The following is a 24835-nucleotide window of genomic DNA, read 5'->3' as shown; positions in this document are numbered from 1 at the left end:
TCTTCTCAATAGAGAAGAGAAACCTGTAGGACCGAGCTCCAGTCTTTAACACTGACATGGCTATCGACTGATCGAGCTCGCGGACCTTCCAGGTCATGGTGGTGTAGCAGTCGAGGTAATATTTAAGGGACTCTCCCTCCTTTTGCTAGATATCAAGGAGGGAGTCTGATATTCGCCGCTGACGTCGGCTGGCAGCAAAATTGATGACGAACTGCCTGCCGAGCTGCTCGAATGAGGATACCGTGCTCGGCTTCAGGCCAGAGAACTAAAGTCGAGCTGTTCCTCGGAGAGTCGCTGGGAAGGCCTTGCAAAGCACGGCCTCCGAAGACCCTTGGAGTGTCATGAGGGCCCGGTAGCTTTCCAAGTGGTCGAGGGGGTCAGTAGTCCCGTTGTAGGGCTCTACTTGGGGCATTTTGAACCTCCGTGGGACTAATTCATCCTCGATCTGGCGGGAGAAAGGCGACTTGGTGGTGAACTCAAAGTCACCCTCGCGCTTTGCCTTCTGATTGTGGAGCGCCTAATTTGGCGCTCGAGCTTCTCGACCTTCCTATCGAGTTTCCTGCCCTGGGGGATTGCCACGGTTGTCTGCTCCAGTGCCGGTTGTCCTGGAGCTAATTCGGCTTCCGAAAGCTGTGGCCTCTTGTCCGGGTTCTTCCCTAGCGGCTCTCTTCGGGGAGACGCTCGGGCCGAATCTTGGTAGCAGCAGCGCTCCTCATTGTTAACCCTTGAGGAGCCATGAAGATTTTGGCCTTGGGGCATCGGTCCATCAGGAGGGAGCATCGACTGGACTTGAACTTATGGAGGCAGCATAAGAGGGGCCTCCACGCGTTGCAGGCCTTGGACTGCCGCCGCTAGGGCTTGAACTTGCTGCACCAGGAGGTTGAACTATTCTGGCTGGACTTGGGGGGTCGAGTCCGCCGGAGATCTTGGTGGTGAGTTCTGGACTGAGGGTCCGGAACTTGGTGCGAAAACGCCGGGAGGCATTGGAGGCTCCTTTACTTCTTAGCTTCATGGCTACAACTCGGTCCCTTCCTCTAGCACCAACTGTTGCTGGAAATTAGACCCGGAAGGGACCACTAGCTGAGAAGGAGGAGCTCCGGTGGGCAGTGCGTTGGCGGGCTGCATCCTCTGGGGACCTGCAAAATGCCGGTGGTCAGGATTTTCGGTGCCTGCCCTCCGATGCTTAAGTCAGAGGGGGGCTTGAGTTGGAGAAGGAGATGGACTATATATCAAAGTCAAAATTAGAAGTCCCTCTTAAGAGGAAGAAATTTTCCTTTTATAGGCGGAGTGCCAGTGTTACCTGTGATGTGACCCGACGAATTAATAAGTTACCGTCATGATGGGGCGTGATCGTGTGAATTAATGAGTTACCGTGGACGACTGAACGGAGTTGAGTGAGTCAGTGAGTTGCCATGGATGGTCTGAGATTTTGAGTAAGCTGGGGGTCCGCGGAGATTGTGCGCATTTAATGGTTGACAGTCGCTTAAGTGGAGATCACGGGATCGAATCCCGGATGAGGAAGAGAGAGGCTTGAATTCCGGTGGAATGGAGGAGTTAGCTTCGTCCTCTGACCGGGTCTTCTTCGGGGTTGGGGTCGATCGGGTTCAGCTTAGCCGAGATCAAGGCCACGAGGCTGTGAGCTCTAAGGTCGGGGATGCCGAGGTCGGACGCCTTGTGGTCGGGCGCCTCGTGATCGGACGCCTTGTAGTCGGACGCCTTTAAGATCGGGCGCCTTGTGGTCGGGCGCCTCTGAGGTCGGGCGCCTTGAGATCGGGCGCCTCGTGATCGGGCGCTTTGTGGTCGGGCACCTCTGAGGGTTACTGCCGGGGCACCTGTCATCACGTGCCGGCAATGCGTCCATGTGTTTCGGGGCAATCCATTTTTTCTCCAACATTAATAGATGAATGTCATCAGATTTACTAAGGGCATATTTGGCAACATAATGCAAAATCTTGCACGATAGTTGAAGAGAGAGCAATGAGGGAGGTTAAGGGAGCAAAAAAGAGGGATCAACCCCATCTTGGCTAGACCTAGAAAACATTTTGAGTTTTTATTATTGTTATTATTTAATCATACAAAGATTGGCATCCCGCCCCCTCATGACCTACCTCTATTTCTTTAGCTCTATCTCTTCTTCACTCCATCTAGCCCATCTTAGGTGTTGCCACTGGGAATCAGTCTATCCTAGACGTCGAGCAAGTGATGCGTTGGTGTTGGAGGGCTCGATGATTGGTTGCTCGAATCATGCTAGACCATAACTTGAGGCAGAGGTTGTTGCTAGGATCCTGGTCCGTGACCGCATTCCGGCTTAAAAAGGTAAAGATGAAGAAGCCCTCTTGCCAGAATGTGTCTGGCGGGGGACTCTCCAATATCTAAGGCCCTGTTTGGGGGAGCTTTTGGAGGGCCAGAAAGCACTTTCTGGCCCTCCAAAAGTACTTTTAGATGAAAAACTGTGTTTGGTAAATTTTTCAAAAAGCTGTTTCAGCTTTTGCGGAAAGCTGAAAACAGCTTTTGGGAGGAAGCTCCAATTTGGAGCTTTTGGGAGGAAGCTGTTTCAGCTTTTTCGGAAAGCTGTATTTTTGACAAAAATGCCCATATTAAAATAACATAATTACATAGTTCGTCCCTTTATAAACCTAAAAATCTGCTGGAGCCAAGAACCCTAGCCGTCAGACTCCCTTCCGTAAGAAAAGGTATTTTTCTTTTCAATTTTTGTATGCATCTCTTGAACCACATTTTAGAAGAAAAAAATTTTAATCCTTTTCGATACCTTCCAAAATCAATCTATTGTTTTTTTTTTTATCATCAACCTCACGGCCCACGCTGAGGTCCTCCTCGAGCGTGGACCACGAAGAAGAGCCCCTGGACCGCGGAAAATTATTTTATGAAAAATTATGGAAAATTATTTTATACTAATAATTATAATATTTTATACCTTTATTTTTGTGTTATACTATAAATATAATATCATATTATATTATATCATAATACATTAATGTGCTATGTTAAATAATTTAATATTATGTTATATTATGAAAAATTAATTTATACTAATAATTATAATATTTTATACCTTTATTTTTGTATTATACTATAAATATAATATCATATTATATTATATCATAATACATTAATATGTTATGTTAAATAATTTAATATTATGTTATAATATGGAAAATTAATTTATACTAATAATTATAATATTTTATAACTTTATTATTGTATTATACTATAAATATTATATTATATTACATTACATTATAATACATTAATATGTTATTTTAAATAATTTAATATTATGTTATATTATGGAAAATTAATTTATAATAATAATTATAATATTTTATACCTTTATTATTGTATTATACTATAAATATTGTATTATATTACATTACATTATAATACATTAATATGTTATTTTAAATAATTTAATATTATGTTATATTATGAGAAATTAATTTATACTAACAATTATAATATTTTATACTTTTATTATTGTATTATACTATAAATATAATATATATTACATCATATCATAATACATTAATATGTTATGTTAAATAATTTAATATTATGTTATATTACCAAATATTAATTTACTCTAATAATTATATTACTATTATGCTATATTAACATAATATTATTTTATATTACAATAATATTATACTATATCGTATATTTATGTATTAATTTATGTTATGTTTTATTATGTTCTGTTGTATAATACTATGCAATGTCCTTTATGGTAATTTTGTCATACAAAAGTACTTTCTCAGTTTGTTTACCAAACACAAAACAAAGTATCACAGCACTTTACGAATGTAGTTACCAAACAGCAAACAGCTTTTTATAACAGCTCTACTTCAGACAGCTCTACTTCCAATAGCTCTACTTCTAACAGCTCTACTGCCAACAGCTCCCCCAAATAAGGCCTAAGTCAGGACAATGCTCAGAAAATAGAAAGAGGTTATTAGCGGTCTATTAGGGCATCGGGCACTTACTTGGAAGGTTCTTCAGAGAGTTGGTTGTACAAGCGAAGGCGAGAGCCTAGCGCCATGACATTTGGACATGTGGATTGGCTAGGATTAATAGACCTTTGCACGTTTTGAATATTGGGTGTGGGTGGTTCGCACGCGAATCATGCCCCATTTGTTTAATCTGTATGATTTTAGAGATCGCTTGGGATCTCGGCTGGGATGTTGCCAACCATAAGAAGATTTTAAAATTCGAACTTGGCCACACTTCTGAGCATGCCAAGTGGTTGGCCTCGACTGGTGGTGTGTTGCTTTCATGGCAAGCTTTGGCTGGACGACCCTTTGCATGAGCTGTAGTCGATTTTATTGCATATCATTACGGTTCAGGTTGTATCTTTCGCACGAAAGAATGATTCACCTTTCTTTCGCGACTTCAATTGTTGGATCATGCAATGACTACTTTGAGATCTGTGCAAGTTGATGAAAGAAAAGTTTGGAGTACTTTGAGACTTGTGTAAGGCATGATCCAATAGTTGATGTTATGAAATAACATCAATTATTCTTTCACATGAGAGAGAACAATTTTGTTGGGTCCTCGTAGGATTTTTGGACGAATTTTAAGAGCGGAAAAGGGTAAAAGTGAAAATTAAAATACATCGTATGGTCCAGCAGACCAGACCCGAAATAAATCGGCCGGAAACGGCCCTTGGCCCGTTATCGTTATTGCCCGCTCTTGCACAATAAGAGTCGGAGGTCCGCTCACCGGGCGGTGACGGGGAGTCAACCCGATCCAGATTTTAAACCAGGCCGACCTTTACGATAGGCTCTAACATGGACGCCTTCGCCTTGGCGGTGGGCTGCCACGCCACTCCCACCACCCCCTTCCTCTCCCCTCCCCGTCCCCTCTCAAGAAATCATAAGCATTCCCGCCGGATCCCCGCTCTTTCTAAAACCCTAGATAAATCCCATGCCTCCACCTCTGCCGCTCCCTCCTCCTCTTCTTCTCCGGCCACCATTACGCCCTCCTTCAATTCTTCTGCGAGGCGAGCCGCCATTGCCGAAGTGGAAGCGTCGACCGACTTGGATTCGGCTCTCTCCAGGTTATCTTTTCCGACCCCTTTTCACTTCTTCTTGAATTAGAACAGCATTTGTAATCTACTGAGTAGAATGATATATAATTTCTTCCATGGAAGCACTCTATTTTGGCTGCTAATATTTGATCGTAGAAGCAATTTCTTTTCATTGACAACAATCAAGAATTCGGATTCTCAAAAAAAAAAAAAAAATCAAGAATCGGTTTTTAATTCTCATAGGAGAACGGAGAGACAAGAACCGTGGAAGTACGTAGGCTAAAAAGGCACGAATTTGATGGTTATCGTGACTCCAAATAACAACTGAAAGTAGAATTTTGGGTTTGGTGGTTTTCTTGATTCTCAATTTTAGAGAGAAATCCTTTCTTGTAGTCCCGTAGCATGTAAAACAAACCGGTCTTGCCTTCCAAGAAAAAAGAAAAACATAGACTGGGAAGTGGGAAGTGTTTTTTCTGATTCCTTGACAAGATGACAAGGAAGTTGCATAATCACAGTTTAAACAAAGGGGCTTCTCTGCATATCATGATAGTTTATATGAGAGTTCTTAAGAAATATCTTCAGCTTCCTCATTCTATGATCCCTGACATTTATCAAGATTTGCTGCCAATGGAATACAGTCCCCTCTTTCTAAATTCTGTACTTTACAAATCACGGTTACCTAATACTGAGAAAGAATTCTTTTGGATTTTAAGATTAAATTCCAAAGCACCTCAAGATCAGGTGGCTGTAGTTACTTGGCAACTTTTTCCCCTTCTCTTTGAACTCTTTACATCATCTTCATAAGAAGAGATTGTTTTGGTTTCCTACATCTTCACGTTGGAATGAAAGATCTCATGCACCCAGAACATGGTTATTCTGAGTGATGAAAATTTCTTGCACCATATGCAGTGATCTTTTAATTTGAGAAGAGATATTCCTGTTTATATTCCCCCACTTTTGCTGCACTTATTCTTATGGGCAATTGGTTAACGATGAATGCCAATAATCATTATCTGTACTCGGGAAATGTGCTTTCATGATCATTATGGTGGCCTTGGTCTTCCATGCAATCTTTCAGTTTCATTACTACATCTTTTTCTCTGGCCTTCAATTCTTGCTTCCATGCTTTATATATTAAAATGCACAGTAATGTGAGGCAAAGTGTCCAGGTGAGTGGATTCATGTGCATTAGTGTGATAATCTTAATAGTATTTAGGTATACGAAAGAGCACTTGCATGTAAAAACATAATCTCATAATTGATCATATCCAAAGTCAATGTAGTGGTGGATCCTCGACTTTGTTGTATCTTTTGTGATTCTTGTGCACTAGCATGGAAGTTGTTCTTCCAAAAAATCGTAGTTATGAGTGCTGAAGAGGCCTTTGAATGAAGTACGGAATATATGATAAATGACAAAAAAAATAATTTGGTGTTTCTGTTGCAGCGCAGGAGAGGGCAAAAAAAGGTGTACAAAAATTGTATATTGGTAGTGGTTTTTGGCAGGTGTAGAACATAAATAGATGGTTCTTGCAACTTAAATTTGATGTGTTCTGCGGTTCTGTAGACAAAACTTTGAGGGGAGGAAAAAACAGGAATTGTAGAATCACACCTCTGAAGTGAAAAATCAATGGAGAGGGAAAGGGTAGATTTTTTGGGATCTTAGTTAAAAAGAAGATAATTGTTTGAGTGCAGTCTACTCTTTATCCTTTTATTTATTACAATGAACTCTTCATTCTTGTGGATGTCCTAACCCTCTAATATGAAAGTCACAAAGGGAATGACTCCAACTCTGAAATACACATGAAATTAAAAAAACCCGAAGATCCTAACGATTAATTGCAAGCAAAATAACAAATTGCTTTCTAGGACTCGAGAAACTGAAAAAGTATAACTTTCTTTTGGACTGACTGGTACTTGATGCAGCACGGCTACGGGAGTGGAGTGGAGAGAGAAGGAGAAGAGAGGAAGAGGAGGAAGGAGGAGGAAAAAGAATAAAGAAGGGAAGAGGAGGGAGAAAATATAAGGGAGGCAATTTTAAGCATTCATCATCATTCGTTTTCATTCATCAAGTGCATAGACCCATATATAGGGTTACAAAGTACAAAAAGGTCCCTACAAATAAACTAATCCCATAAAACCCTAACATAACAATATGCAAATAAACTCAATCAACATAAAATAAACTAACATCAAATCAATCCAACCATAACGAAAGTGGCTGGACCCTTCTCCCGCGACGACCGTAGACCCACGTAACAGGCGGTCCGGTACTGTTGTCCGCACCAACTCTCCCCGGATCGAAAGAAGTTGACCTCGACAAATGTGGCTCCGTGCAGCTCTGGTAATACTCTAAAAGGTCCGGATCAATACGCTAAAGCTCCTCCCATGTAATCCAAGTCGAATCGGACTCTGAACGGCCACGCCAACGCACTAAAAAATGTTGAATGCTACCAGCACTGGATAAAATGGTTTGCTCATCTAAAATGGCATCAATGAGTTCTTTCTGTGCTGGTGGGAGAGGCAAAGAAAGTAGAGATGGTATGAAATCAGGGATATGGGAAGTAGCGGGCTCAAGAGAGGTCTCAACGAAAGGGTCATCAGGGATGGATGGTAGACCCTTGTAAGCTACCAAATCTTCAATATTAAAAGTAGAACTGATGCCAAAATCAGAGAGAAGGTCAATAATATAGGCATTCGTGCCCACCTGGTGCAATATCCGAAATAGCCCCGCACTACGAGCCTGCAGTTTCTTAACGATCCCATGCGGGAACCGCTTCGGCCGAATACGTACCATAACATAGTCCCCAAGTTGGAATATTTTGTCTCATCTATGAGAATCAGCTTGTAATTTATATTGAGCATTACTGGCATGGATGCGCTTTTAGATTTTCTGATGTAACTCATGAATATGTTGTGCAAATGCGTGTGCAGACTCAGAAATCCTAACATGGGGTGACATGGGTAAAAGATCTAAAGGTTTTCTAGCTTTGTAACCATGTACGACCTCAAATGGACTCATGCCGATGGACCTATTAACCGAATTATTGTATACAAACTGTGCGACGGAAAGAACTGAATCCCAGTTATAAGTATGCTCACCCACAAGGCACTGTAAAAAATTATCCAGACTTTGGTTTACCGCTTCTGTTTGGCCGTCACTTTGTGGATGATAAGCAGTGAAAAATTTAAGTTTCGTACCAACCGAGTGCCACAAAGTTTTCCAAAAGTAACTCATGAAACGTACATCCCGGTCGGACATGACGGTGTGGGGAAGGCCATAGAGTTTAACAATCTCATCAAAGAAGAGTTTGGCCACTTTGGAAGCATCCGAGGTTTTGGAACACGGCATGAAGTGGGCCATTTTGGAGAAACAGTCCACGACGACAAGAATTGAATCGTATTTTCGGACAGTACGGGAAAGTCCAAGTACAAAGTCCAAACTAATATCATGCCAAGGACGATCAGGTACCGGTAAAGGGGTATAAAGACCATTGTTCTGTTTTCGGTGTTTGGCTAATTGGCACGTTCGATATTGGCCAATGATTTTAACAACGTCCCATTTTAGGCTAGGCCAAAAGAATTGACGTTCCACCTCTTCGATGGTCTTATCATGTCCGAAGTGCCTGGAAAGGCCACCGGCATGTACTTCCCACACCAAGAAATCTCGTACGGACGTTCGTGGGATACAGAGCTTCGCTGCCTTAAACAAATAACCATCCTGAATATAAAACCCATCAATTGAGGGTCCTTGTCCATTAGCGATGGTTTTGTAGAGTTTTTCAAAATTGGGGCAAGAGTAGTCATCTCTGAGTCTGTCGAAGCCCGTAACATGTATGGACATGGTCAAGAGAAGGGTCACTCGACGGCTCAGTGCATCAGCGGCAGTGTTGGAGGCACCCGATGTGTGTTTAAGAACAAAAGTGTATTCCTGAAGGGGAACTCAACTTATTTGGCATGCCTAGAATTCAATTTCTTTGGGAGTTAAGGTAGCGAAGAGCTTCATGATCGGAGTAAAGTACGAATTCATTAGGTAGCAGGTAATGGCGCCGATACCGGAGAGCCTGAACTATGGCATAAAATGTCTTATCATAGGTATAGTATTTTTGCTTGGCCTCGTTTAACTTCTCACTAAAGTATGCTATGGGATGACGTTCTTGACTGAGCACCCCACCGATGCCACGGCCGGATGCATCACACTCCACTTCGAACACCTTACTGAAGTCGGGCAAGCGCATAACTGGCGCCTCCGTCATCATCTTCTTGACATCGTGGAACATGTTAGCAGCAGCGCTAGTCCAATGGAAGTCGCCCCCTTTCAAGCAATCAGTGATTAGGGACATAAGTGTGCTAACCTCTTAATGAAACGACAGTAAAAAGTAGCTAGCCCATGAAAACTGCGAACCTTAGTGAGGGTTTTAGGTTCGGGCCACTCGACTATCGCAGTGACCTTATCAGGGTCAGCAGACAAACCCTCTGAGGAGACAATGTAACCTAAGAAGTTGACATGAGAACTAAAGAACAAACACTTCTTAAGGTTAGCATACAATTTTGCATCCTGTAGGGTTGTACATATCAGTCATAAATGATCGAAGTGTTGCTCCTTTGATTGGCTGTAGATGAGGATGTCATTAAAGTACACGACTAAAATTTGCCCATGAAAGGTCGTAGTACTTGTGTCATCACCCGCATAAAACTACTAGGAGCATTCGAGAGGCCAAAAGACATGACCAACCACTCATACAGGCTAGCTTTTGTTTTAAAAGCCGTTTTCCATTCATCACCTGGACGGATCTGGATTTGATGATATCCACTTTTTAAATCGATTTTGGAGAAGATCGTGGCGCCTGCTATCATATCCAACATATCATCGAGCCGAGGGATGAAAAAATGGTACTTGACCGTGATTCGGTTGATGGCCCGACTGTTGACACATATCCTCCACGTGCCATCTTTTTTTTGGAGTTAGAAGTGTAGGTACGGCACACGAACTCAAACTTTCATGAATGAACCCCTTTCGGATGAGCTTGTTAATTTGCCATTGCAGCTCAGCGTGCTCAGAAGGATTCATTTGATAGTGGGGTAGGTTAGGCAGGGTAGCTCCCGGAACCAGATCAATAGCATGTTGTATGTCATGCAAGGGCGGCAGGTGATTCGGGAGGTCCTTAGGGAAAACTTCTGAAAACTTCTCAAGGATGAGCTGACCCTCTGATGGTAGCTCGCTTTGCGGACTCAGTTGGTTTTCGATGATAAGTAAAGCGTGCACCATAGAATCACTAGAAACTTTCCGTTCAAATTCGGACGGACTCAGGATATGGAGTTCCTTGTTCTTTGGCTCACTTGTGTTCTTGCCCTCGTCAAGTGTCCTAGGCCGTAGGGGATTAAGTTTAATCCTCTTGCCCTCAAATATGAAGGAGCAAGAATTAGATCAACCAAAGATGGTGATATCAAGATCGAACAACCAAGGTCTTTCCAATATTAAGTGACCCACATCCATCGAAATTACATCACACCAGATGGTGTCTTTATACGAAAGAATTTGAATTGGAACGAGACACTGTTCTTTGATTTGGATAGAAGACATATCAATCCAGGAAACCTTGTAAGGTCGGGTCTAAGAAACTGGAGTCAAACCCAAACGAGAGACAATGTTTGAAGATATTGCATTAATGCAACTCCCGCTATTAATGATAACCTTACAGTCTTTATCTCTGCACTTAAGATAAGTGTGGAAGATTGAAGTACGTCTCCAGTCAGCCTGTTCCGTGGGTTGGGAAAGAGCACACCGTACTACATTCATAACGGTCTGAGTTGATTCAGTCACAACCGATGGAGTTGTGGTTCGGATACATCCTAAATTGTCGGTACATTTTTCTTGGTCATCATCGACGTCGTGGATGTCGTCTAAATTTGGTTCATAGATTTGTTCTTCCAATTCGCCGGTATTATCCTCTTGTTCTTGCGTTGCAATGACAAGAGATGTATTCGCATATTATGAAGCGACATGTCCAAAACCCTGGCACTTAAAGCATTGGACTCGAGAACTTGCCTTTGGGGCTTCGCCAAGAATGCCCTTGCCCTTAGTGTCCCGGTTAGGGGTAGGGATGGAGGAAATAGGTCTAGAAGGCGTGGGCCCAAGCGAATGTCGGGATCCTGAAGGGGCAGGCGCTGGTGGGTGGCCCTCGAAAGTCAAAATGTCGAGCAAATATATACCTAGTTACCTGCTTATAGTTCTGGATGAATGTGTAGTCCTGGTCGAGGGTGGATATTCTCGAAGGATGAGTTCCTTCCTGAGCTTATCATTAAGATCTCGTTGAAACCTGCTCAGGGCCATCCGTTCATTTTCTTGCACATTACATCGCATCATAAATTTGTCAAACTGGGCGATGTAATCACTAACGGACCGATTGCCTTGTCGCAAGGTATTCCACCGGTCGAGAAGTTCATCTTGGCAGTTGAAGGGTAGATATTTTTTTTTAGTTTTTCTTTCATTTCTAGCCAATTGATTATCGCAGGTTGATGTCTCCGAGCTAGCAATTGTTCGGTGCTTTGCCAGAAAAGTTTGGCGCGACCAACTAGCTTCGTCTTAGTAAACCGGATCTTCTTGTCCTTAGACAAATTATACCACTTAAAGAAGTGGTCCATTTCGTGCAACCAGTCTGAGAAGACCTTTGGGTCGAGGCGACTATCAAAGGTGGGGGCCTCAACACGAATGCCCTTCAACACGTCTTTATCATGGTCACGAGGCTGTTTAGGTTCCACATTATAACGATGACCTTGGTCAGCATTAGGAACGGTGCCCGATCCTCTAGGGCATGGGAAGGCATGATGACACCCTGGCAAGTGTACAATGTCAAAATTTTCCTGCCGAACAGAGCCGTGGGGTTCTGGGGTTTCATCAAAGTCTAGATCGGGGAAGTGGGCGACATTATCTTCTTTAGATTCAATGAGTCTTTGTAGAAAGGACTCAACTGACTTAAGGCGGGCATTGGATTTAGTGGTCAAGTCTTCGCGGTCTTCAGTAGGGCTTTGATGCGGTTGTCCATTGTAAACTGGGTATCGGGATGTGAGAGGACACAACCACTATGAAGGTGCATATGATGATTGAACTCAATTATATGCTACCCTATCAAAGAAGGACAATAATGATGTGAAGTAGATCAAATGCATGCAAAGACGATGAAAATGCAAAGTGTATGCTCAGTATAACACAAGACTATGCTTGAATAGAGAAATACCCCAAACTAGGAAGTAGAAAGAAACGCAAGCCAACAAGTAGCTGCAGTCAAGTAGTGTAGGTGTTCAGTGAATTATCAGGTGTCACAGAACCTTGTAGGCCCTAACGAAGGCTAGCTCTACAATTAATAATAAAGAGAGTTGTCATAAGGGTTGCTGTGTGTTTTGTGGAGGTGTGTGAGAGCGTGTGTTTCGGATATTCAGAGTATGCCACCAAGCACAAAACAACTATTTGATGCTAAATTAAAAAGAGCAAACAAAATATCCAGAAAAGGGCAAACCTGATCTGGCGGAGGGTGACGATCCACGTACAGCAAGCCGGCTCGCTAATCGGTGCAACTCTGGTCTGCCTGTGGTCCAAAGAAAGGAGGAAGAAGGCAGGCTGCAGTGGGCTTTGCAGGGATGTTGCAGGCCTGTGGGCTTGGCCCGTGAGGATAAAATGGAAGCGGGCCGCTGGGCTGAGGCCCCAAAGGAGGGGGGAGGGGCATCAGGCTCTGGCTTGATGAAAGAGGGGGGGGGGGACGTTCGTGGCGCGGTGGCGGGAGGCGACGGAAGCGGTGAAGAGGCAGCGACAATGAAGGGTGCGGCGGTGGAGTGGCGGAGTGGCGTGCGTGGTAGCGACGTGTCGATGGCGGCGGCAGTGGCGGAACCCTAGAGCTAGGGTTCCTCTTCGTAGGGAAGAAAGAGGTGTGAGAATTTTTTTTTTGTCCTTCACGTGCGACGGGGCATGCGGGAAGTCACGTGCAAGTCACGTGACCCTGCCTTTTTTTTTAAGAACGGATTTGGGTTACTGAACTGGGGTTAACGGGTTTGGATCTTACTCGTTAACCAACTTGAAACTCCCGACGGTTTCAAGCGTGCGTGCCAAGAGTCACGCCAACAGCTGCAGGCAATTCGCGGTGGCCGATCGTGCCGAGATTCATGCCACCTGTTACAGGCAGATCTCGGTGGCCTATGGTGGCGGCCGGCGACCGGTCACCCGCTCCGACATTGGCTCTCTTCCTGTGAGTGGTGGCCTGTGGCTACGACAGTGGAATTGAGGGACAAAGACGAAAGAAGAGAGGCGATGCTCCCTCTCTTTTTGGCAACGCGAGTTGCGCATGGCCCTTCAACACGCTCCGGCGTTCGTGGCGCGCGAGGTACATCGTAGATCTTGTGTGGCCACCTGAAATGTGGAATCGGAGGCTATTCCGCCATACACCAAGGTGGGGCTCGACGTTCTCCGGTAGCAACCAGTGGTACGGTGGCGTTGTAAGGCGGTTCGAGCGTTGCTGGCGGCGACTGATGGCGGCGGCGGGCTCAGGTGCAACGACGGTGGAGAAGGTCTAGCATAGGGGTTTTCTTTTTTCTGTTCTTTGTGTGGGAACTGAGAGAAAGGAAGGGAACAGAGGGATCGAGGCTTTGGCAACAGGGGCAAAGCCTGCCAAAGCTATGATACCAAAACTGATGCAGTACGGCTATGGGAGTGGAGTGGAGAGAAAGAAGGAGAAGAGAGGAAGACGAGGAAGGAGGAGGAAGAAGAATAATGAAGGGAAGAGGAGGGAGAAAATAGAAGGGAGGCAATTTTAAGCATTCATCATCATTCGTTTTCATTCATCAAGTGCATAAAGCCATATATAGGGTTACAAAATACAAAAAGCTTCCTACAAATAAACTAATCCCATAAAAACACTAACATAACAATATGTAAATAAACTCAATCAACATAAAATAAACTAACATCAAATCAATCCAACCATAACGAAAGTGGCTGGACATTCCTCCTGCGACGACCGTAGACCCGCGTAACAGGCGGTCCGGTACTGGTGTCCACACCAGTACTTATCCAAGATTTAGAACTAAAACTAAATTAATGCCATCGGTGTTAATAATATACATATCAAGTGAACTATTAAAATATTCCAAGCACCAAATAAGCTTGTCATGATTAGAGGTTGCTCCTCCATATAGTGGTTCCCTATCAGACTGGCATGGTATGCTCGGTATGGACTTGTATTTTAAGTCTTGGTAGTGCTTATTTTGTGTTTATTTTCTTCATGACCATGTGCTCACTTCCAAAGTCTTATATGTAGCATGAATATCAAAACATCATATGAGCTTCCCAAGGATCACTACGTTGTTGTTTCAAATTGTTTTTGAATCTCATATCGACTTCAATTTTTGTTCTCTTCCTAGAATAACAGATCCCTCACATATCTAATTGTTTAATAATTGTTGTCCCAGTCTCTTCGTCTAAGCTGCTACTTTGACCATTATGACATGTGGCTGGGCTGAAATTAGTATAGCTGTCTCTCTAACTTTCATATTTCTTTATGTACAGGGTGGAGGGAATATTGCAAGTACAAGATTATAACAACATTTTATTCTATTTTGGAGGGTTAAGAAGATGGACCAAAGTTTCTCAGGTTGGCAATTTGAGATCTTAATCCTCTTGTTTCCTGATTTTGTTGAAGATAACTAAAAACAATGCAAATGCTATTAACCCTTGGTAGATAATGATAAGAAAATTATGATGGTGGCCCCAAACAGATGAAAAAATGCATGTAAGTTATTGTAGTAGGGTTAGTAAAGATGGTAAGATTTCTCTCTCTTTGCCTGTTGTACCTATAAATGCACAGGTTCAGACGTGTGCTGCATAGATATCTGTATAACTAAATTTTTTGGATAAGCAATGAATTTAAACGTTTTACCTAAAAAGCTGTTGACTACTGGCATTGCTATAGTACTTCTTTCATGGCTTCAGAGCAAAAAAAAACATTTGCATGAAAAGGAAAATCTTTGTCTAGAACTTGACAAAAGCACTTCTCAAGCAAGAATAAGCCTAAAAGTTGCTTTTAGAAGAGGTAGAAAATTGAGCTTTTACCCTTCGCAAATACAATTTTTTTCTACTTCAGATCAAATTCTCAATCTTGCACTGCATGCGAGGTGAAAATAGGCTAGTAAACCTGGATTAAATGAGGATATAATTCGATCAGGGCCCTGCCAAAGTGCTATCTCTACCTTTGGTTGGATGTGAGCTCTAAACCTGGTTCCTATATCTTATCCATACTAAGAAAAACTCTGCAAAACCTAACAGAGGTAAGTCAAGATTGCTCCAATTAGATAACTAAATTTTATACTGACTGAACCCAACCCAAGCTTGACATGGTTGAATACAAACCAAGTAATTGAAGGGGTCGGCATGGTTCTGGAAGCTAGATAAACTTGAGGTTTTGTAGTTTGAAAGCCCACAAATCTATGTGGGCCTTTTTCCTTTACCCACATGACTGAAATACTTTGTGTAAAGCATGTTTACCTAAAAATTTAGGCATCGATTCTGGTTCTTGTGCTAGCGACCTACTGACATGGCGCACACAGTGCTATGCTGCACTGAAGCCAAAAAGAAAATTTAAGTAAAAATATGAAAATAGATCTAATAGGTACCATGCTGACCTATGTTGGATGTCAGTATTGGCCTGGATTGGCGCATGCTGACCAACATAACCAACACTTACAAAGCATTTTCAAATCATCTCCATAGAAGCACTTTTTGATTGGTAGTTCTTTTGAAGCAAAAGTGATGCTCCATTGTTCATGTTTGCAACTGCTTTGATTGATTGAACACAACTGTTAAATGATAACTTGTGTGTTTTCCCATGGAGGATAATAATTATACTTAAGATGCAGTTCCATTATTTTCTTGTACTTCTTTATTCTCTTCATTTTTTTGTGGGCTAAAAGCACAGGCTTGGCTTAGATATTTGGAAGAAGATTGTGCTGCTTTATATTTTAAGGTCCTGGGCTCACAACATTAAAGCTATTGCTATTATTGGTGGCTTATATAAAGCTTCATATGAGAATAAAAGTGTCAAGAGTTTTGTAAAAGAATGTTATTAGTCTATTCTATTAGGGATGTACCGAGTCATCTTATCATTTTGTTATTGCTGTACACTTTACAGTTCATGTTTTATTAATAAGCTTTACGGGGTTTTTGTTTTTCGTGGGTCAATCAGTTTTTCCAATTTATATAATATCCGCCATACGCCAATTAAAATCCAATAGCAATATGATGTTCTTTTCTTATAAAGTATTTTTGGAATCTGATAAGTTTAGCCCCCTTCGTCCCTGGCATTTAATTGAAAGATATTAACGGCTTTGCATGTTTGCTATGATGCAGCTTTTTGATTGGATGCAGAAACATGAGAAGCTTAATTTTGCATCATATAGCAGTTTTATCAAATACATGGGCATAAGTCACAACCCGATGAAAGCTCTACAAGCCTATGATAGCATCCCAGATAAGTCATTGAAGGTTAATGTGTCCATTTGTAATTCTCTTCTTGGTTGTTTGGTGAAAAATGGACGGTTCGAGAGCAGTAACAAGTTGTTTAATCAGATGAAAGATGATGGTCTATCGCCAGACTTGGTCACTTATAGTACTGTATGTCCAGTAATGCTATCCATGATTTCATTTGTTTGTTCTCTATTTTTTTTTTAGAATCAACTAGCGTGTGAAATGTTTATATCTTTGTAATTCTGTAGATTATTTAATAGCTTGTAAGTTTTCTCCACCCATACTTTCCTCATAGTTTTCCTTCTGTCTGGTTATTTTAGCTTCTGTCAGGTTGCAGTAAAGTGAAGAATGGCTACTCTAAGGCGATGCAGTTGGTCCAGGAACTTGAAAATAAAGGTCTGCGTATGGATGGTGTTATCTATGGCACTCTTTTAGCCACTTGTGCTTCAAATAATTTATGTGACGAAGCAGAGTCATATTTTCAGCAGATGAAGGATGAAGGTTGTCCTCCTAATTTATTTCATTACAGCTCCCTACTCAATGCTTATTCGGTAGATGGGAATTATATGAAGGCTGAGAAATTAGTAAATGATATGAAGTCTTCGGGATTGGTACCAAATAAGGTATCTTTCATTTTATATGATGTCTGTTTCTCCCTTATTCGCTAATGTTAGTTTCCTTGGTGTTCTGAGTTAAAGTTCTTTCACATAGACATTCTATGGTTTAATTAGTTTTTTAATAAATATACCCAGCTTTTAGAATCTTAGATATTGTTGTTTTAAGGTGTCCCCCTTTTGCAATTAGTTTGATTGTTTGATTGGTCAAAAATAATATGTTGGAAGATTTAATTGTGGCTTGTAAGTAAGGCTTTCCTCCCATAAATTCCAAATGTGCCCCTATTGCAACATGTTCATGATATTCAGCAACAAGCCCTATCAAAAATTTGGGTTGGTCATTCAAATCTTTCTTTGCTATTCTGTAGTTAGAGAATCAGGAGTTGTAGTTGGCTTACCTTTTCTGATTGCTAATTTGCCCAGCAAAGTAATTGTATACTGATACTGTACATAGAGGCGACAGTCATGGTTGATTTATTAGTCTTTGTGAAAATTATAAATGGAATTATCAGCTTCTCTTATTTTTGACTAGTTCCCTTTAAGGTCTTACATAGGACCTAAGGTTTACTCTTCTCTGGTATAAGGATATAACCCTTCATATCTTATTCTTGCTATCCATTTTTTTTAACCTAAAATTATTTTCCAAAAAAAAAAAACCGAGCATGAATCAGTGTCCAATTTTCTGTAGAACTGACCTAGAAATAGGGCATGTATCTGGTTCCAACCTTGGACCTGCAATAGTGTGGAACAGTTTTCCATCTTTGGGATTAATCCATAACACAGAGTGTCCTATCCTACCATTAGGGCTTGTTCCATTGGACTGTCTTCCTAAGTGCCACTCCATTGTTTTTTTCTGTATAACACTATTCCCTTTAATCATAGACCTCTTCTACCATATCATTCTCAAGCATGGAGGGCTGCTTTGGTCTTGAACTCCCCAATTCTGGGAACAGCCTACATCTGATGCCACCATCTAATTAAAGTTGTCAGCAGTGTCTTTAGTCTTTACTGTATGCCTTTTTAATCTTGTCTAGTTCTCCATCACATCATATACTTTTAAGCAAACAATTACTAGTACAGTAAGCATAAGAGACCAAGTTGCCTTTGTTCAACCATACTTAAAGGATTTGTTACATGCGTTGTATAATTCCATCCTTTATGGGAATATGAGGTGAAGGGTTGATCTTCTGAAATAAACTCTCTTTATGTAAAGAACATTTATAATGCTAATACATGTATCCAATAGTACAATATATTCCTCAAGTCTATATCAACTTAATATTTCTCATGCGATTTCTTGTTGCATCTATATTTTCAGGTTTTTCAATTTTATAAATAACAATTGCATTAAGAATGCCATATTTTGTTAATTAGTGTGAACCTCTGAGTAACGAATTGGAAACATGGACATTGTGCATGCAGCATGTCATCTTGTCTTGATTGTTGTAGGCAAATACATACGCTACCAGATCACAGATCATGCTTTACACTATGTATATTGTGTAATTGCATGATTTAGCAGGGAAAAGGAAATATCTGAGACTGATAATATATCTTTGTGAGTTCTGGTGGAAACATTAAGGAGGCAGTGTTATTTCATCCAAGCTGTGTCTGTGGTGTGGTTCCACAGAATTTCTTTTGTCAATCCATCAAACTTATCAGATTTTTATATTTCTTCTCAAGTCTAGTTACATCTATCTGCAGGTTATTTTGACTACTTTATTGAAGGTGTATGCTAGAGGGGGCCTTTTTGAAAAGTCAAAGGAACTATTGGCTGAATTAGAGTTTTTGGGATATGCTGAAGATGAGGTACACTAAAATTGTAAAAGTTCTGATGCCATGAGTTATATAAGATTTTCATTTTTGTGTTGTTCTCTTTCTTCTCCTCTAAGATAATATATTTGAAATTATTCATGGCATCCAAAGCATTCATTTATGTTGAGTATATCCTGACATATAAGTTATATAATGGATGATCAGGCTAGTCCTTATGTAAATTAGCTTTTGAAAGACATTAGGAACAACTGATCCTACCTTCATTTGCATAATGATGGTGTTGCATAGGATGGAAGATGCTGATCTTTCTATATGATTACATTTTGGTATAATCCCATTTCCTTTATATTTACTGTATGCACTTGCAAGTGGCTTTATGTATCCTTATTTGCCAAGAATTCCTACTTAGGGCAACCTCTGATGTAATAGGGGATGCCCTACAATTCATGCACATAAAGTTTAAATCCATTTCATCACAATTCATCATGTTTTATGACTGGCTGTTAAGCTAAAGTTAGCCCTCCATCTTTTTCATCTGGGATTGGGACCAACTGTTGTGGCCTGTATCCACTTCATATGCTGCCCCCTTCCCCATCTTCCTTTTTTTTCCCTTCGAAGATTTGTAAATATGCTTAGAAATACCTTCTTGTTATCTTTATTGTTTCAGTTTCATCATTATGTAACCACCCTTTCAATCTCATCAAATGCAATTTTACTTGTAGATGCCTTACTGTTTGTTGATGGATAGTCTTGCTAAGGCTGGACATATACAGGAAGCAAAGGCTTTATTTGCTGAAATGAAGCAAAAACATGTGAAATCTGGTGAGCTCTCTTCTAGATATGCCACAAAATGCTAATTTATGTATAAAAATGGTTGGTAGTTCATATTAACATTTATAGATATGTTCTTGTTACTTTCTTGCTTTATTCCCCTCTTCTCTTGGGTTGCATTTTAGAAAAAAAATAAATAACAAATATTAAGAGCTGTTAATAAAATATGACTCCAGATGTCATTAATAGGAGTCTGAAGGGAGAAAAATAACTCCCAAATTTTGAAAAAATTGTCATCTTGGAAAAGACAGCCTAACCTCAAATCAGCCACGACATTTGAAAACCAACATTTGGACTCCGATGACTTGATTCTAGATGTCATTAATAGGAGTCTGAAGGGAGAAAAATAACTCCCAAATTTTGACAAAATTGTCATCTTGGAAAAAACAGCCTAACCTCAAATCAGCCACGACATTTGAAAACCAACATTTGGACTCTGATGACTTGATTCATCCTGAAGAGTCCCCAAACTGCATTTGGCTACTTGGACAAGTTTCTTTGACCTTCATCATCGATAAGGAGATGATAATGCTAGTTCAATAATTGTATCCTACTATCTCTCGGAAAGGTCAAAAGTCTAAAAATGGAGGCTCTATCATAGGCTCCCTGCTCCGCTCCCTAAAAAGGAAAAAAAGGTAGATGCATAGAGACAAAAAGAAAAAGTAAAGAGAAAAAAGAAAACCCTCATCCAACTTTAGATCAACACCAAAACTAGCAGCAGCTTTCCACATCCAACCAAAGATTAGAAACATTTCTTAATAAGTAATGCCACACAAATATAATAAGCCCTAATCCAAATTTATGCAAACTTAAATGCTATGGTATAAATATCAGAAAATATGATGCTATGCCATATTAAGCAGCAATCTCAAATTAAAATTAAGAAAATACCTGTCTTAGGACTCAAAATATGACCTATTCTAATGCAAAGAAGATGCTTGGTATAGATGCATACATGCCACTTGCTGAAATCAGATTCAAACAGCAGCTTTTCACAGATAAAGCCTATGATCTTGTAGCAAAAGTATCGAAAATTACTAGTATTCTTTGAAGGATGCAAAACAAGGATTTTCATTTGTCTAGATGAATGTGCTGCGATCCTTTTCCTGTTTCTTGCTTTGTGGATTGTATATGAAAGCCCAAGATCAGACACCTTTTTTTAGTTATAAAAGCAATCAAGGTGCTCCAAGGACTGGTTTTAGGGTTTGCTCATGTACTGCAAAGTTTTCTATGTCCGAAAAAAGAGGGCTGACGGGTCTGCAGAAGTTGCAGATCTATTGGACTCACACGAATCAGGTTTTAGGCCGATCAAGGCTTGAAATAAGTGTTGACTGATAATTGTAAGGTGATTGCTGCGGGGAAATGGTAATAAGGGTAGAAGAACGTTTGCTTGAGGCTATAATATGGCAGAAATGAGGAAAAAGAAAAAGAAAACAGAAACACTGTGTGGAGATATTTTGGGAAGAAGAAAAGGAGAAAACAAACTAATTTCATTACGGTTTGGTAGGGAATCACTTCCTAGGGCCTCACACCCATATTCCACGTCTCATATGCAGAGAGAAAAGAAAGAGAATTTTGATTTTGTTGATGAAAAATTCTGCATACAATGTTCATGAAGGCACGCCACTGTAGTGTTATTGTTCACACTATGGTGCCAACCCTGCCCCTTATTTAATTTCTAAAATGTTTTCTTGGCTCTTTAATGATGCATGTGACTAGACTAGCCACTTGAATTCAGTCCTTTTTCACATTATACTAAACAAAACCTCGCTAAAACAGGAAATATAATTAAAATAAAAAATAAATGACACTAAGATCCAAAACTTGACAAACTTTAATGATGCTCGATGATATTCGTGAAGCTCCCGTCATGGCACCAAGTCATCCAAGTCAATCCCAAGGCTTGGATGTTTCTTGCTCATCTTGTATAAACTCAAAATCTGTTGCAATCCCCCATCAACACTCTCTGGCTTGGAAAAATTTGCCTCACAACGCATGGAGGCTATGTCTCTCAAGCAGCTCTGGCCTAAGCTTTTATAGGTCATCATCTGTGATCCATGTGCTATCTGAAGTTGGATATCCTCTCCACTTGACCAAATACTTCTAAAATTTGGTAGCACTAGCAGAGACTATCTGCTTACCAATGATGTCGTCAATCTCATTCTCTTTCTTCCTTCGAAGTGGTGGATGAGGTGGAGTGGGAGGTTGTGGAAGTGTAGATACTAAACCTCATGGAGATGCAGAAGATGCAATAGTAAAAGTAGTAGGAAAGATAGAAAGAAATGGCTCAAAAGATACATATATGGGCTCTTGGTAGAGTGACAAGTCCTCTACATTAAATGGAGGGCTGACCCCATGTCTTTAGGAAGATCCAACTAAGAAGCATTCGCACCAATCCTTCTCAAGGCATGGTAGGGACCTATCCTGCTAGCATGCAGTTTCCTCAAGGTTCCTCATGGGAAACTCTTCAGGTGGACTCACACCATCACCACGTCTCCTTCTCCAAACGCTTGGAACCAGCGATGTACATCTGCTATAGTTTTATACCTCTCATCGCTCAAAGTATTTTTCCAACGAATTTCAACATGCAAATAAATTTGCTAACTCACTAGGTCTAGATGCAATAGATGGGAGAATCAAATCTATAGGCCTCCTAGGCTGGTAATGTGTGACAATCTCAAAAGGAATATGACCTGTATATCGATTGATGGAGTTGTTATAAGTAAATTCTGCCACTGGAAGAACCTGATTCCAACGAGACATCATCTTTTGCATGACATCTGAGAATTTTTCCTAAACTCCTATTTACAACCTCTTTCTGTTGGATGGTATGCATTGCAAACCTAGAGTGTCGTGTTAAGCATTTTCCAAAAATAGTTTATGAACTTTATATCCCTATCTGAGACAATGGTCTTAGGGAGATTGTGCAATCTCTACAACAAGGATGGAGTCATGACCTTTAAGTGTCCTAGGAAGACCTAAAACAAAATCTAAACTGATGTTGCATGTGGAATAGGCAGCAATATGTACAAACCTATGTTCTATTTTCTATCTTTCATTGCTTGATATGTACGACATTGAGGAACTATGCATGCCACATCATGTTTGAGGCTAGGCTTGAAGAACCTACTTCTCCACCATGGTAGTGGTTTTGTTCCTCCTAAAATGACCTACTACTCAACTTGCATGTAATTTCAAAATCAGATAATCTCTTAAAGACTTGCTGAGAATACATAGGTGACTGTCTCTAAACAAGTAGCCTTCACAAATAATCTATGTGATGAGAACGTGAATCACTAGTCACAGTAGTGTAGATTCACCAAAATCCGGACACGAAGGATAGTTGTTAATGATCCTATCAAAACCCACCACTCACGTAGATTCATGGTATGTAGGATGGCTATTGCCCAACTAAGTGCATCCGCTTGTTTATTCTCAACACTTGAGCAATATGAGAATAAAAGTGTGCTCCTGCAAAACCATATCAGTGCCCTAATTTCTTTGGGAGTTTTAAGTACTGTAAGGCTCAGTAATCAGAATACAAAATAAACTCCCTAAGCAACAAATAATGGTTCCAATACTCAAGGCCTGAATGATGGTGTAAAACTTGGTCATAGGTGGAATATCTTTGTCGTGCCCTATTCAGTTTCTCATTAAAGTATGTGATAGGATGACCCTGCTGACTCAAATCTCCTATGCCTACGCCTAAGGCTTCACATGCTACCAAAAAAACCCTAGGAAAATCAGGGAGTCTTAACGCATGGGCTCGTGACAATTTTTCTTCAATTTTAGGTTTAGTCTATTTGAACTCCTCTTTGTTCAGCACAATTCATGATGGGAGCCATAATGGTACTAAAACTTTGATGAACCTTCTACAAATGGCGACCAGTCCATGAAAATTATTGGTTTCGTGAATGCTAGAAAGTTCGAGCCAGTGTCGAATGACTCTAACTTTCTCAGAGTTAGTTACAACACCTTCTTCACAGACAACAAATCCAAGAAAGTGATCAATACAATTCATGAAAGCGCACTTCAAAATAATGTAGAGTTTCTTATATCGAAGAACCTCAAGTACCTAACATAACTGACAAAGGTGCTTTTCCTTAGATTTTTTATAAATGAAAATGTTGTCGAAGTGAACGACGAGGAAACTACTTATGAAAGGGCATGTGTGATGACCCTCATAAATGTACCAAATGACTAACCACTCATAAAGTCTAATCTGTCTTGAATGCAGCTTTCCACTCATCACCTTTTCTGATACGAATATGGTAGTATCCACTACATAGATCAATCTTAGAGAACGTCAACAACCCAGCCATCATATCTAACATATCATCAAGTCTAGATATTGAGAACCTATACTTGGATCATAGTCTTGTTGATGGCTCTATTGTCTAAGCACATTCTCCAACTACCATCCTTTCTAGGGATGAGGAATGTAGGGACGGCACAAGAATTAAGACTTATGAAAAATTCTCCCATGTAACAACTCATTCACCTGATGTTTCAGCTCAGCATGCTTAGTAGGGCTCATTCCATAACGAGGAAGAATGGTCAAGGATGACCCAAGCACAAGAATGATGGCATGTTGTATGTCCCTAAGCGATGGTAACTCATTAGGCAACTCCTCAGCCATGACATCACTAAATTCAGCATGTACCTAACTAACCTCCTCAGGGACCTCCGGTGTAGATCCAACTAGTGGTTATATGACCTCGATGACCACAAGAGCATATACAACCCCTTCTTTCTTTCTTTCTCAAACTGCTTCTTATTAAGCACATGGAGGGGTTTCTTTTGCTCAACAAGTTGTTTAGACTTTTTGGGTTGACCCTTTGACTCTCTTTTGGCCAACACAATTTTCTTTCCATTATGCTGGAAAATGTGTTGATCCTTCCAAACTGGGTCACATCCAAATCAAGGAGCCAAGGTTTTCCTAGTGAAATATGAGCAACGTCCATATGAAGGACATTACATCAAGTAAGATCCTAGTATGCTGCTAGTTGGATAGTGACCAAACACCTCTAGGTCATAGTAGGCATAGCGATCTTATCTATCCAG

General features: G+C 40.7%; 1 protein-coding gene across 2 annotated transcripts in view; it reads left to right on the top strand.

Annotated features, from left to right (window-relative positions):
• The first annotated feature begins 4743 nt into the window (after window positions 1-4743).
• The window catches only part of EMB3103 (Pentatricopeptide repeat (PPR) superfamily protein), a 45263-nt gene continuing 25171 nt past the window's right edge, over window positions 4744-24835 (top strand). For both annotated transcript variants that reach the window (XM_039125308.2, XM_089926618.1), the window contains exons 1-6: window positions 4744-5074; window positions 14598-14682; window positions 16434-16697; window positions 16871-17173; window positions 18869-18973; window positions 19663-19762. In XM_039125308.2, coding sequence (XP_038981236.1) covers window positions 4806-5074; window positions 14598-14682; window positions 16434-16697; window positions 16871-17173; window positions 18869-18973; window positions 19663-19762 — 1126 coding nt within the window. In that variant the 5' untranslated portion in view covers window positions 4744-4805. The remainder of the gene's footprint in view (window positions 5075-14597; window positions 14683-16433; window positions 16698-16870; window positions 17174-18868; window positions 18974-19662; window positions 19763-24835) is intronic.

This window comes from Phoenix dactylifera, chromosome 1 (assembly GCF_051530095.1).
Source record: "Phoenix dactylifera cultivar Ajwa chromosome 1, Ajwa_hap1_PhDact_Kaust_v1.1, whole genome shotgun sequence".
Classification (NCBI taxonomy): domain Eukaryota; kingdom Viridiplantae; phylum Streptophyta; class Magnoliopsida; order Arecales; family Arecaceae; genus Phoenix; species Phoenix dactylifera.
Note: the sequence above shows the minus strand (reverse complement) of the source record. Positions and strands in the feature narration are given on the sequence as shown.